Source organism: Anomalospiza imberbis, chromosome 1, assembly GCF_031753505.1.
Source record: "Anomalospiza imberbis isolate Cuckoo-Finch-1a 21T00152 chromosome 1, ASM3175350v1, whole genome shotgun sequence".
Classification (NCBI taxonomy): domain Eukaryota; kingdom Metazoa; phylum Chordata; class Aves; order Passeriformes; family Viduidae; genus Anomalospiza; species Anomalospiza imberbis.
In genome coordinates, this window is record NC_089681.1 from 34,741,643 (window position 1) to 34,756,210 (window position 14,568).

General features: G+C 35.8%; 1 protein-coding gene across 12 annotated transcripts in view; it reads right to left on the reverse strand.

Annotated features, from left to right (window-relative positions):
- The window catches only part of CSPP1 (centrosome and spindle pole associated protein 1), a 61,752-nt gene that overhangs the window by 23,101 nt on the left and 24,083 nt on the right, over window positions 1-14,568 (reverse strand). For 10 of the 12 annotated variants that reach the window (XM_068187322.1, XM_068187307.1, XM_068187297.1 and 7 more), the window contains 9 exons: window positions 13,975-14,057; window positions 12,088-12,181; window positions 11,070-11,127; window positions 7,377-7,567; window positions 6,364-6,482; window positions 5,295-5,373; window positions 4,838-4,958; window positions 2,690-2,825; window positions 542-688 (listed from right to left, as the gene is read on the reverse strand). In XM_068187322.1, coding sequence (XP_068043423.1) covers window positions 542-688; window positions 2,690-2,825; window positions 4,838-4,958; window positions 5,295-5,373; window positions 6,364-6,482; window positions 7,377-7,567; window positions 11,070-11,127; window positions 12,088-12,181; window positions 13,975-14,057 — 1,028 coding nt within the window. The remainder of the gene's footprint in view (window positions 1-541; window positions 689-2,689; window positions 2,826-4,837; window positions 4,959-5,294; window positions 5,374-6,363; window positions 6,483-7,376; window positions 7,568-11,069; window positions 11,128-12,087; window positions 12,182-13,974; window positions 14,058-14,568) is intronic. The other 2 variants (XM_068187314.1, XM_068187341.1) reach the window with 1 other exon arrangement.

Below are 14,568 nucleotides of genomic sequence, written 5' to 3' on the forward strand. Positions count from 1 at the left end.
ATTTAGATGTCTCACAAAAGATAAGACGATAAAGATGCATTAGTTTCAAAATATGAAAATAAATCAAAATCACTAGAACTTGGAGGCAGTGCACAGGGCTCCAATTTACCTGTAACCTTTTAGAACTTGTTAACGTAGTTACTGTACCAATTTCACCTTAACCTCTAACATCATACACCCGAAGACCTCCTTTTATTCCACAGTCTCACCTTACACAGCTATATTTTAATGTGTCATTTAAAAATAAAACAAACATGTACAAAGATTTGATTAGAAAACACCAAATCTGGAAAACTAATCTACTGATCCTGACTCTTCAGGGCCAAAACATCTTTAGTTATCATTACTGACAAGACAAGTAAGATTTTAAGAGTACACAGTGACAGCAATGAAGAAATTTGGGAAAGAAACATGATACTGACTTCACAGGTAGAGAGCACTAACACTATCATAGGATCACCAGAAAGAAGTAAAGAACTATGGAATTTTGATCACTAAGACTAATGGATAGTTAGAGGAGTAATACAGTATTCTTAAAAACCTGCTATTTTATTTGTAGATGCTTCTGAGTTCTCAGGTCTTGAGGAGGCCAAATTTAGGTCAACAATAGCCCTCTTATCTTCATATAGTCTTGCCTCTGGATTATGATATGCCTCTTCATTTCGCTTGTGCATGACAGTCAAGTCCGCTAAAGGGAAGGGGAAATAACTGTTTATAGTGTCTTAATCTCATAATCTCATAAAGACATATTCTCTGTAGATTCTCCAAAATACAAGGGGTTTTGACCAGGTTCCACTTTTCCTGAGCATATCAGCCATGGGAACAAAAAACTCGGGGAAAGACAAGAATACAGAGGCTAAGGGTGAGATTCTAATAATTAGGTACTATTAACTAACAGATTATAAGATTTATTTTGTCACTTTTCTTTTGTCAGGAATGATTCTTCCTGACAAAAAAAAACAAACCTCCCTCCTCCCCTGCCTCAAAATGCTATTAATTGGAAAGATAAAGAACTCAAAGACAAAACTGACTGACAAATCTGTGTTGACAAGCAGTTATTTAGAAACCACCCTTTCTTCTATCTCCTTAAAGCTGTAAAATACTTCTGAGTGTATCATTGATATTTTAAGTGCTGAATCTCTCTAATTACTGTTGAGGGAAATAAGTGCAATTGATGCACTTAAGCATATTTTGGTCTTCACATCTTCAGTAATATCCAGGTGCAGATTTCAATATGTAAGCAAAGCAACATTATGCAACATTTTCATCAAAATTTACACGGTGCCTGATCAAAGATATTAATTTCAGCTCATTTTGCAGTGTTACCATACTACACTTAGAAGGCTGATTTCAAAACAAAAAAGTACAGCAGAGTTTTCAGATTACCCTTTGAAATAATGTTTCTGATAATTAGGAATTACTGTAGTCATTTAAGCACACAGATTCTGAGAACTTTAAATTCCATGCCCCTCTGTAAAGCAACCTTTGCATATATCAAGAGTCTCAAAAGCTAATACAGACATTTTTAAGAGGATAAAAAGACAAGTCACACGACATAAAAAAGACATGTCAGAAAGCACGTCCTGTTTCATGACACTCGACTCACAGCTTATCAATCATGCTGCCAAGCTACAGTGGGAAAAGTATTTTACATATTTAACTCAGGAAAACAGGGTAAGAAGCTTTTTTCTCTTGGTTTCTCATTTACAGACAGAGATAAACTTCTCAGCAGTTATGTGCAGAGCTCAGGCCAGCATGAGACCTTTACATTTCCAGTCACACCACTGTTGAAGACCAGAGGAAGAAGCCAAACACATCAACACAGTGCCTGAAGTCAGGCAGTATGAACACCTCTACCTGCCCTGAGGATAAACACAAGCTTAGACCCTTAATAGAAGCTTCTATACTTTTAATTTGGCCACAAAATCTTTAAAAAGCATTTAAACTTTACTCACTACTCTCAAAATATACTATTAATTTTGACATATGTTGCTCAGGTGTCATAAAACTAAAACTAATTACTTTTGTATATAAACTGTTATCCAGTAAATATTTAATGATTTACTGGAAGGGTATATGAACAACCAGGATCATAGCTATCTTCCAGCTCACTACTCCCATCTTGTATAAAACAGCACTTCGAAAAAAGCAAGCCTTATAAAATATTATTGCTGAGTGCTCTTTATATAACCACTTACCAGCAGTGTTACTTTGGGAAATATAAATATTCCACTTAGCTTCGTATATTTATATAAACATATTTCCATTTTTCATATCACAAATAGAGATTTCTAAGCCTAAGAAATCATTTTTAAAAAGAAAAAAACCTAAAAACCTGTTCCTAGAACATACTTAAATAAAAATCTTCAAAACAAACTTTAGCATATTTGTATTGCAGATGATTCTGACAGCTTGTTTTCCTCCTTCTCCCTTTACAACCGCATTGTGTCTTCACTTATAGTTGACATATACTGTTTCCCATTTTGTTTGAATTGTACTCTTTGAATGATTCTACAGAAATCAAAATAATAACTCAATTATTCCTAGAGTGCATCTCTTTGAAAAAAGTCTTATTTGTCAAAAGCTACCAGTGTTACAAAACAAGGAATAATATGGCTGAATAGAACCCGTTATGAGAGCATTAAAACATCAGTCTTGAAAAGACAACCCATAATTTTCACAAACATACTTATCAGATTTCCTTCTGCATCTTTGAGAGGAGCACCACCACCACCTCTTCCCCAGGGATTGTAATTCTTCATTTCTGCTTCTAACTTCTCCTTCTCCTCTTGCTCTTGTCTGCGTCGCTCTTCTCTCTCTCTTATCTAAAAACAAACCAGCCAAAGTTAGTTCCACAATAATATCACATTAAGTAGAAGTTGAATAAAAAGTTAACAGAGCAAACTGAATGCTCTCATTATCTATTTCCCTCATCTACAGCAAGAAAATCCGAAGAGTTCAGTGTCTACACTGCAGACAGTGCATTGCTTTTTGTTGTGCTTATCCAGTTGTGCATAATCAGAGAAAAATCGTACACATTATAAGACTTCCAAATTCCAGAAATCTCCACATGTGACATTTGCACGAGATCAAAAGCTCCATATCTTTGGATCTTTGACAGAGGTGTTTATACTGGCTGAAAATTAAAAAGGCAAAATTCTACAGTATTACTGCACATGCTTCTCTCAATCTGGTATGTTTTGTTTAACCAAAACTTAGACTGGAGATGACTCTAAATAGTAAATGCCTTAACAGAATGTTACACAATTCTATAATCATTCATAAAATAGTTTTCTGTAGTAATTCACTATGATCTAGGTATATAACTCAGGAATGTTCATATGCTTCGTTCTTCTTTTTCTTTAAATCATTTATGTAGTTAAGTCTCCTAATTAATAGAATTTATAAAGTGAACAGCTGTTAAAAAGTCCATTTTTTCCTCAAAGCTTTTAAAACACTGACTACTTATGTATTTGAAATATATTAATGTATTTTTCTTAATTTTTTTCTCATGTGCATTAGAAAAACATTTCATTAGATGAATATAATTAGATAAAACACTATGAGTGTGGTGAGACATTGGAACAGGTTGCCCAGAGAAGTTGTGGATGTCCCGTCCCCTGAAGTGCTCAAGGTCAGGTTGGATGGGGCGTCACACAGCCTGGTCTAGTGCAATGTGTCCATGGCAGTGGCATTGGAACTAGATGATTTTCAAGCTCCTTTCCAACCAAGGCCACTCTATGTTTCTGTAATTTCCCTTTATCAAGTAATCACAATTCCGTAAGAGATACAATGAGTCAACAAAAACACATCTAGGTCCTTCAACTGTTTACAAAAATCATCAGTCAGGTTTATCTGTAGCAAAAAGAAGAATATCCTAATTGCTTTCAACCATAACAACTACAAAAGACTGTATCATGCCATGTTTGTTAGACTTTTATGTCATATTGTGCAGTCTCTGATATAGCAAGGTAATACTTAGGACTATAGTGAGAAAATGCCTTCAGAGAACCACGTGTACTGTATACAACACTATTTGTAAATGGTTATTATATTCTTTATTTGACCTTGGTTGGCAGCCTTTCCTTTATCCCTTATGCAAAAACATAATTAGAACTAATTTTTATAGGTATTATTTACGTCTACCAAGAAAATATATAAAAAATAAGATAAGAAAATATTAAGTGCCCCTGAACTGGGTTCTAGGAAAATTTCTGCAAAAGTAATATGTTTCATCATGGTCAAATACATTTTATAACTATAAACTCCCACAAGGTGCAGCAGGAAAAGGCCACTAAAGTGAGTATAGGACTCAGATGTCTACTGGAACAGGAGACCCTAAAAATTTGCCTAGTCTATCAAAAGACAAGCTAAAAAGAAGCAAGACACCACCTACAAACACACTGGAAATAAACATGAGGCAAACCTTTGAATTAGTGTCCAAATGATCATGAAGAAATTACAAAAATTAAGACTGTTCTTAATAGTTCTAGCAATAATGGAATATCAGAGCAATTTAAGCCATTCCTTTTAAGATGCATGTTCTTATGTTTATGAAAATAATTATATAAAGCTACATGCCTGGAACTAATCTGTTTGCTGTGACATTCTTAACATTCTCTCTGCCTCTGACATAAAATTTGAAGAGCTTACTGTCCACCTGGAGAGTGAAAATGAAGTAAAGCAGGGTCAGAGGAAGGAAGTGATGGAAGAAAGGAGAGCTAAAAAGCTTTTTATTTGTAAGCTACATAAAACTGTCTGAAAGAGTACTATAGTTAAAACCATTATATGTCAAAGAATAAAAGAATGAAGAGTTAGAAGGTTTAGCATTCAGTACCTGCTGCTGTAATTCTTGTTGATAAGATAATGTTGCCTCTTTGGAAGGCTTTGTTTTTTCTTCAGAATACACTCCTATGCTTCTTTGTCTGTCTCCTGTATTCCTCTGTCCAATGTTACTTCTAAATTGAAAAATCACACATATAAAAGGACAACATCACAGGGTCCAGAGTGAGGTAAAAATTTTTAAAAAATCCCCTCCTAAAGTATTTAAGAGCTGTTGTTTCCCATAGCCTGGCAGTTTATAATCCCAAACATTTTCTTAGGTCCATACAAATAGCAGTTCACTGAATTACTTTTTATTGTCTAGATAGAAATCCTCTATTAGAAGTTTGAAGAGTTGTCTTTAACACATTTTATTTGAAAGGCATATCTGTTCTCAGCAAAATATTACCAACACACAAAAAAATCAATACAGATAAATACACACAAAGAATACAAATATAGCTAATACTTACACGGGCTGCTCTACTGAAGCTTGGCCTAATGGTGGATCCAGACTTGGTGTGGGTTGCATTCCCATCATTCCTGTACCATCTGCACAGTAAAGAATCAAAACAAACCATATTTTAAATTTTGAATGCTCACATATAAATATTTGTCATTATCTAAAAGAACAGAGTTTTCTACTCAAACTCTGTGAGTATAGAACAAACAGAACTCTCAGCTTCTATAAAAAACTCAGCTAACTCTTAATGCCCTCTAAAGCAAGAAATACAATGCCAAGGTATAAATCTATTTCTTAAATTCAACTAAATCCCTTTAGATTTTACATATTACCTCATTAACATATTCTACATCAACTAACAAAATTAAATTACTCGCTTAATGGTGAGACATCCTCATTCTTTCCTAATGTCATTCAAATCAACTAGTAAAAGAGTTATTTCTCTAAGCTTTTTTTCTCTTTTATTTTACCTTTTCTATGAAGATAGCACAAAAAATTTAAAATATTTGTTTTTTTCTCTAAAAAAGAAAAAAAAGAAAAAAGAGAAAAACACCATATAATCCAGCCCCTCCCTACACACATCACAATAGCTTCAATCATGAAATCATCATGACGCAAAGGACAGGCAAAAAACAAGTTCTTAAAATATAAAAGCAGACCACTTCATACATTATTTTAATATATTTAATGTATTAATAAATATCTTTAAAAATTGATAATTATATCTGTAACAACACCTAAACATGTAACTAATTATTATTTAAGTGATTTTAGGAAATAATGTTTTAATTAGCAATATTATAAAGAAAATTATCTGGGAAGAGTAACAGCAAAGAACCTGAGACTATAGCTTGTTCAAGTGATGAACAAGATTCCTGGAAGTCACACCCCTTTTGGTTGCTGGAGAAAATTACTTCATTCAAAAACAGTACTGAAAAAAAGCCTTTTTCCTTCAATACACATCTTAAAAAGGGGTTTAATTTGCGGTTACAAGTTCTACATTATTCATCATTTAACTAGATTAAAAGCAGTCATATGAATGACTCTAACAACCAAGCCACCTAAAATCATCAACTTACAGTATGCAAGAGCAGGATCCAAAGGATTCCTAGCCCCGTAAAAGTAATAAGCATCATCATAAGGTGTTTTATAGTTGTCTGTTAAAACTGGTGGTGGAGGTGGTGGCAACGGTGCAAGCCTTAAAGAAAAAAGGGACACAATTCCTTGGTTTGTTGTACAACTGAAAAGATATCATCAAAAGAAGAGGGGGGAGGAGAGTAGGAGAGGGAGGGAAATAAAATGAAGCAGGGATGAGGATAGAAAGAGAATTCATTATGGAAAAATTCTAGATTTAGTTCATCTGAAGACCTCTCATTAGTGGCATGCAGGAACAAGATACAATAAGTCTCAGTAGGGAATTAACCTTCCCTGAGGGAGTAGTATGTGAACCCAGACTATTCCCAAGATCTAAAGAACATAAAGCAGGCACACCTTCTTTAAGTGGCTCAGTTAATGGTACTTCCTGACTATGTCAGTAAAGAAAACAAGGCAAGATCTGGTCAAAGGGTGAACAGCACATCACAGCTTCAGCCACATGCCCGAAGCTCCTTCTCTCCCTGAACAGTTTAGTCCCAATCACAGTACCTAGTGGAAGCTGTCCTTGCCTACAGTGCATTTCTGAGCTCAACCCTAGGAGACTGCTTAATTAATAGAAGTCAAACTGGTGCCATGCCAGCCTTCTGAAAACATGGACTCTGCAGGGCATGTGCCCAAGCATTCTCACAACATGATTCCATATTACAGACATGGACATAATTTCTACAGCTCAACCCTTATCTTACACAAACATCCACTGTGAGAGAGCTGCCTTCAGAGATAATCCAGCCTCCATGGATGCTTTCAAATAAACTATGAGGAAACTGACATTAAAAGTTTATTCCACTGCAAAGTAGTTAATTGTCAAAATATTATTTCTACCTTCATCAGTTCCTTGGAGAAGGATCAACAGTACTACTGAGCTCCACCTCAGCAGTAATAACATGCTAAACAACAATCTTATTTAACATGTAAAATGAACATGATGGTGAAGCACCTGGGAGCTACCATTTCCCCAAGACTGCTGAGTAGACCCCTCTGAAAGTCTTTATCACTCTGAGAGTCTTCATTCACTGGAGAGGCTGAACGGGCTGGCATTGGAGTTTGGAAAGCCACTCTGGGCCTTTCAGGAGGTACCTTCTCTTCAAAAGCTCTCGCTGTGAAGCCGAACTGCTTCAATCTATTTGGCTGAAGGAAAAAAAAATAAGTAAGAAAAAGAGAGAGGAAAAAAACCAAAACAAAACAGTTACCCTATGACTAGGAAATATTCTGAACCTCCATTTACATTGGGTTAAACACTTCACTGGATTCAATTTTCAAATTTCAAATGTTCAAATTTCTAATAACTGCATTTTTTCCTCCTAATGATCTACTGGGAATCCAATATTACGAGGAAATCCAGGAAGTTTATCAGAGATTTACAAAAAGCAATCTTATCATTAGTTTCAGAAAGTATATAAATCTAGTTAATGCCCAGAAAAAAAGAACATTTCCAGAGGTGTCTGTAGAACAGTTTATCTACAGCTGCCAATTTTCCACAGTGACAGTATTCTCATATTATGCATAGAAAAGTTTCTGAAATCCCTCCCCTCCACAACAAGATTGAAATAGCTCATAATCAGTAAAAACTAAAATCAAATACACACACTGAGACTTTTCCCAATAAACATTTCCTCGCAATACCATTCTTTTATTTTTTAAATTTGTTTGGTCTTATTTAATTTTTTCAACCACAAAAATTACAAGTTTTTGGGGGGACTTCTTTTGAAAACAGAATAGCAAATGTTTATTGATAACTGTCAGCCTCAGAAGAAAGTCAAAAGCAACATGCAAATAAAGTGAAGGCATGCAAGTCCGTTTCAGAACTATCCTATCACACCAGGAAAGCCCTTACTGCTCTGCATAACTATTCTAATGTTTGTTTAGATAAGGCAACAGAATAGAAGAATGGAAAAAATCATACACTGCATAAGTAAAAGAGATTTTGTTCTGAATTTATTGGTCTTAATATTAAAGTTCTTCAACTAACATGCATTCGGAGAAAGTAATACTCAAAACCAGCTACATATTAAATATCTACCAGAAAACCATATACCCTACAATATGGAAATATTTCAACAAAATATTAAATCTTTACCTCCTCATCATTTAGCTGCAAGACAGTATATACAAGGCAGTTAGTACTCACCAATCAAGGACTACGGTGTTTAGATAAAAATTCTCAAAATCTACTAGACATTAATATTTGCTTACAGCATTTAACTTCAAATTTCTAGATGTGAACACAGAATTAGGTAACAGATACTAGCTAAAGCAACTGAATTTTAAAAATCTGTCTTTTCAAATCCAGTGTCTTGAACTGCAGAACATTCAAAACAGCCCTTCTCACTAACAACTTGAATCTGAAACCATTCCCAAAGTTCCCCAGATTTCAGCTCTACAGCTGATTTCAGATGTGACTTCAGTACTCAGTTAATCCTGGGGATTCTTTCAGTTTAAACAAGCAGCATATACAACAGTCTACATTTATAGATTCCTAATCAGGCATTGCTATTTAACCAACCTGTAATTAATCAAGAAATGCACCTAATTAGAATCACTCCCTGAGAGGCAATTTAAAGCTAACAGTGACTGATGTTTAATGAATGTAGCAATTCAACTTAATTGAAGGCTTTCAGCTGAATTAGTGCTTTTAAACACTATGCATGCCATGTACTTCCTCTAGATAGAATTTTGTTCCCACAACAGGCACTTTGCAGACTCTGACTGAGATGTGTATGGTATATTGAGTGCTGCAGCACAGCATGCTTCTGCATAGTCAGCTTTGATTACACAGAACTGTTTACACTGACCATGCAGCCGGCTGACCCAGAAGAGCCAGCATCCTCTGCTCAGCTCTGCCTCCTCCCCTGCCTGCCTCCCACTGTACCCTCTATTCCTCTCCCTTTCACTATGTGAATCCCTGATCAGCCAGCTGACCCTTCTATACCAAATAAAGCAGAAAAAAAGATTCAGATTTTTGCCAGATAACCGAGCTGACTGAGTTTGAAACAGGGACCAAACAAGCATGACAGACAATTCATACACGGAAGGCAGGAACATGCAACCAGACAGGTGCTTTTCCTCCCCATTTAGGAGTAAGAATTTTGATTTCGCTTTATTGCTCATCTGTGTGCATTCTCGGTCTCCTGTCTCCCAGGTTTCACGGAAAGAAAGAAATGGTATCACAGAATATTCAGAGATGGAAAGGACCCACAAGGATCTGACTAATAGCATCTTACAGCTAGCTATTCATCCACCTTCATTTTCTAGCAAAGAGGACCTTCTTGCCCCTCTACAGAACCCTCAAAAAATGACACAAGTTTCAATCTGTGTCAAAGCATTCCCCAAAAACAGCACTGGTGATGATTGAAACCAGTAACCAGTTAACTTAATAACCAGTCATTCTTGCTTGAAAGTTACCACCCTACCTCCTAAACAGCACATCTCCACCACACCCAACCTGCAATGGCTTTGGGCACATAGCAAGTACATGCAAATCACACAAATTCTGTCAGTCTCTGCAAGATTATCTATCTCGTAATAATGTTACTAGTGCTGACAACCTACTCCTGGATGCATGCTAATCAAAATTCTTAATGTAATCATCACCTTACTAAGGAAGTGGAGACAGTAGTAACTCTGCATTAAGTCTTACAAACAACACAATACCAAACAACTTGCTTTTTACAAAATCCTATAAAAATGCCTGTAATCCTAAACACTATATTGGATCACTTAAAAAAACTACAAATTTTAAATTAAAAACCGTTATAATGAGATCAACTCATCTGTAAAACAACCTTTTTTTTAATTGAGAGAAAGCTTTCTGCAGCATACTTTGCATTCCCAAAGAAAGGTTACTACTGGGTGCATTTAAGAGGCTACCACTGGACACTTAAGTAATTCTTTCCATGATACCCACTATTGGTACAAATTTCTATTTGGACACAGCAAAAGAAAATGCTCAATAATTTCCATGAAAATATTTTCCTCTGATGTTGAAAGTATGTTTAATGACTTACAGCCTGTGCTGCTTTTGGCTGGGGAAGAGTTAATTTTTTCCACAGTGTCTGGTGTGGGGCTGTGTTTTATTTGTGCTGAACACAGGGTTGATAATATAGAGATGTTTTTGTTATTGCTGAGCAGGGCTTACACAGAGCCAAGGCCTTTTCTGCTTTTTCTGCTGCCATGCTGGTGAGGGGCCTGGGTGTGGCTGGGGGGCTGGGAGGAGACACAGCTGGAAAAGGCATCCACAACTGACCAGGATATTCCAGACCATAGGACATTATACTCAGTGCAAAAAGTAGGGGGGAAAAGGAGGAAAGGGAGGATGTTTGGAGGGATGTTGTTTGTCTTCCCAAGATATGTGATGGCTGAACACCTGCCTGTCCATGGGTAGCTCTGAATTAATTCCTTGTTTTGTTTTGCAAGTGTGTGCAGCTTTTGCTTTCCATCCTAAACTGTCTTCATCTCAACCCTTGAGTTTTCCAGCTTTTACCTTTCCTTACTGGTGGGGAAGTGAGCAAGCAACTGCTCGTGAGGCTTGGCTGCTGGCTGGGGTTAAACCGTGACACAGCCTCATCATCCTGGGCTTCCATTCAAAACAAAGAACAGGCTATATAGATGAAAGAAAATCCAAATTTCTTACCTTCTTTTCTGGGTCTCGAGCTCCAGAGGCAGCAACTGAGAGCTCAAGTTCCTTCTCACTGTTTTGTTTTTGTAAAAAAAAGAATCTAATCAGAAAGCAATAACAACTATATTAATTCTTTCAAAACACAAATTCACAACTCTAGTTAAAAGAAGTCTGAAAGCACAGGATAACAGAAGACAATGATTCTACTGGAATTCTTCTAGAATCAGGGAAGGAAATTATATAATATTTGTAAATACAGAGAACTCTCAAGAAGTACCTGGCAATCGCCCATTTCACCTAGTAAAAATCCAACTACCGTAAAAGGAGTAACCACCACAACTCTTTTTTACTACAACTTTTCTGAACATTCCTAAAAGAATTGTCTTTATTCACATTCAAGAAGTTAATATCAAACACATTGAAATTAATGATTTAAAAGTGCAGCAATAAATACTGTTTTGAAATTTCTGGGTTCAGGCTTGCTCTGCATATACAATTTTTATCACAATGAGACTGTCAAATAGTAACCAATGTTTAATTCCTTATCCTTTCTCTAATATTGCTGTGTGTTTTTATGTATCCAGACTATAATTCAGTAAATAGTGACTAATAGGTAAAGAAGAAATGAATATTTTATTCTGCATAAGCCAGATGATCAAATGCTTTAAAAATGGAATGGTTACTTTCCAAAATTGGAGGGCAAAAACAAATTCATTTTCAACTCTGCCAACTACTTAGGAAATCCTGTACCAGCAAAAAAAGGTAACTTTAGTTAAAGCTTCTTTACCCATAAGAAATTAAAAAAATCAGTTGTAAAAATGAAAAAGTATCTGGGTTTTCTTCATTCCACTGAAAGCTTGTGAATATGTTCATTAAAAACTAAAGCTCTCATGACAATGAGTTTAATTAAATGCAATATTACTCAGCTGCCTGGAATCCCTTAGTTATGAAATTGCTCCTTACCACGCTGAATTAATGGAATGCCTTTAAATTTCAGCCACTATCTTTTAAGAAGACAGTAACTTTCCATTACCGTCTCTTATTCCGCTGTTGCTCAGCCATCTGTTCCATTAGTTCTTGCCTGTATTTCTCCTTTCTCCTTTGAAGAAGTTCTCCGTCCTGACCACCTAATGGAAATGACCACACATTTGTGTAAACGTTCCACAAAGTACACAAAAGGCACTGGACAAAAACATTGCCTTTCAGTCAATTTAGAAACTGAAACACAACAGACTATACAAACACTGTATCTCCACTGACTAAAACAAGAAAGGTATCTAGTTTTAATAGACAATTTTTCTTGGAGTATGATGATCAAAACTACTAACATTTTCATTATTATTTTCCTAGTTTGCCTGGTTTTGCATAGTCAAGAAGCTATAAATTTCAAAGCTATTTGGTACAACAGCAACTAAAAAAAGTAACCTAATTTTTTTTTTTTTTTTATCTAATGTTCACCTAAGGAAGATACACTACAGCACTCCAAAATTATGAGGCACTGCTCTGCATAACACTGAACATTAAAACTGAAGGGAGTCAAACCCATGGGGAGGAAAGTAAATTGCTCCACTTCTAGGATGGCTCCCATGACTACTAAGACCTAGCAAAGTACCAACAGATGTGTGTATGTAAACGGAAACGGTGATAACAGCTCACACAGATTTTAAGGAACACAAAAAACTTTTAGTTTGTGGCGGTTCCCCCACAGTAAGTGCAGAGGTCTTCTATTATTTTTAAAAATAAACCCCAGAAAACATCAGCAGCACCTTCTGTATTGTATGCCAATCAGACACAAAGACTCTTAACATACTCTGTACACAAACTGACTGGACTTCTGGTGAAGCAGACCTGAATAATAAAAGAGAAGGAAGCTGGAAAGAAACTTATACAAAAGCCAAATAAGCAACAGCAACAAAACCTGATGCATGACTGACTGATTTATTTTTATTTAACTGTTGTGCTGGGACTACAAATTGACCAGAATGTGCAAGATAACCTCATGGCTTGTGACTTTGGGGGAGTCTGAAATCACTTCCCATTTTCAAAAAATTCCAGTTTTAATTTACTTAATCTTAACACAACATAGCTTACAATACTCTTCTAACCAGGACTGCTAGGAGTACAAATTCACACACCTCTGTGTCCTCAAGTAACTTCAAATGAGATGACTGGGCAGACCAGAGAGTAACCCCTATGACACCACTGGTTTAATGCTGCCTTTAAACAGTTACAAAAAACTGACCTGCTACATATAGCTTTGAAGATAAGGTAAACTCAAATGAAAAAAATTTACAGAAATTATTCTGACAACTGTTAATCTATTTTGCCGTAATTCAAAACTAGCTTGCCTTCAAAAGCTCCCATCCAAAGAACTACTGGAGTTCTTTTATTCCTGCCTTATACTTTCCTGAATTCAGCTAAGAATGCTATGTCTTCACCAGTATTTCTCTCTATTACACTCCATACTAGTGTTTCCTGTTAAATTTTTTGGCTAGAGGAGAGATAACCAGAATAATTTTTCACAGTACAATTTTTCTGCAATACTTCTGCAATTAAAATTCACTGTAAAGACACTGTAGTCTTTCCCAATACAGAGGTTAAGATTTCTCCATACTTCATTTTGTAAAAATAATTTAATCACTTATCTGGGCCTTAAAATGTTAATGAAATCTAAGAAGAAGTTTGGGCTCTTCAAAATTATTTAATAAGTCAAAAGTTAATTAGTAAGCTACATAAAGGGGGAAAATGAATGTTTTGCTTTAGTTTCTCTTTGTAAATAACAATTATTTACCAGTCTTGGAGACAACTAGCAAAAGGAAAAACAAATGCTTATTGCTCTAGTTTTTAACTATTCACATGGAGAAATAACATATGCAAAGAAAGTCTAACTCAGTGTTATTAGTGTGGTTTTTATACATACCCAGAACAAGGCCTGTTGCATACCGCCTTTCACCTGCAGACTTGGCCTGTTCACTAGCTGAAGAACTAATCTGTATCTGATTTCTGGCAAAGACAAAAAAGAAAATGGAGTGATCAAACTCAAGAATTTCCTACACAGTCTGTGGGAACCATGACAGATTCACTTGCATCACTATGTGATACATTTGTGACAGTTTTCCTACAATCCAAAGAAATATCCCAAGCAAAAGAAGAAACTGCCTGGCAAAAAGGCATTCTCACAATTCCCATTTGCCTGCGGTTTCTGAAGCGATCAGAAAAACTGACTCAGTTAAGCACTTCACCCATGCTGACAGACTGAATGGTGCCAGTCAAGAGTTTATGTAAGGACTTCACAAGTGTTCTGCTTCTGCCTCACCCTCTTAGATCATTTCAGGATGTGCAAAACCAAGACAAGAGGAAGAAAATTAATTTTAAAGCTACTATCAAAACAGGATTCCACAGTATTTGACTCAATAAAAGGCATCACTTGGAGAATAGGTGTTCTTTTAATTCAAAAAGAAAACTGGCATGCAAGCTTCAATGGCCATTTTCAGAGGAAACATATTTTTCTTGT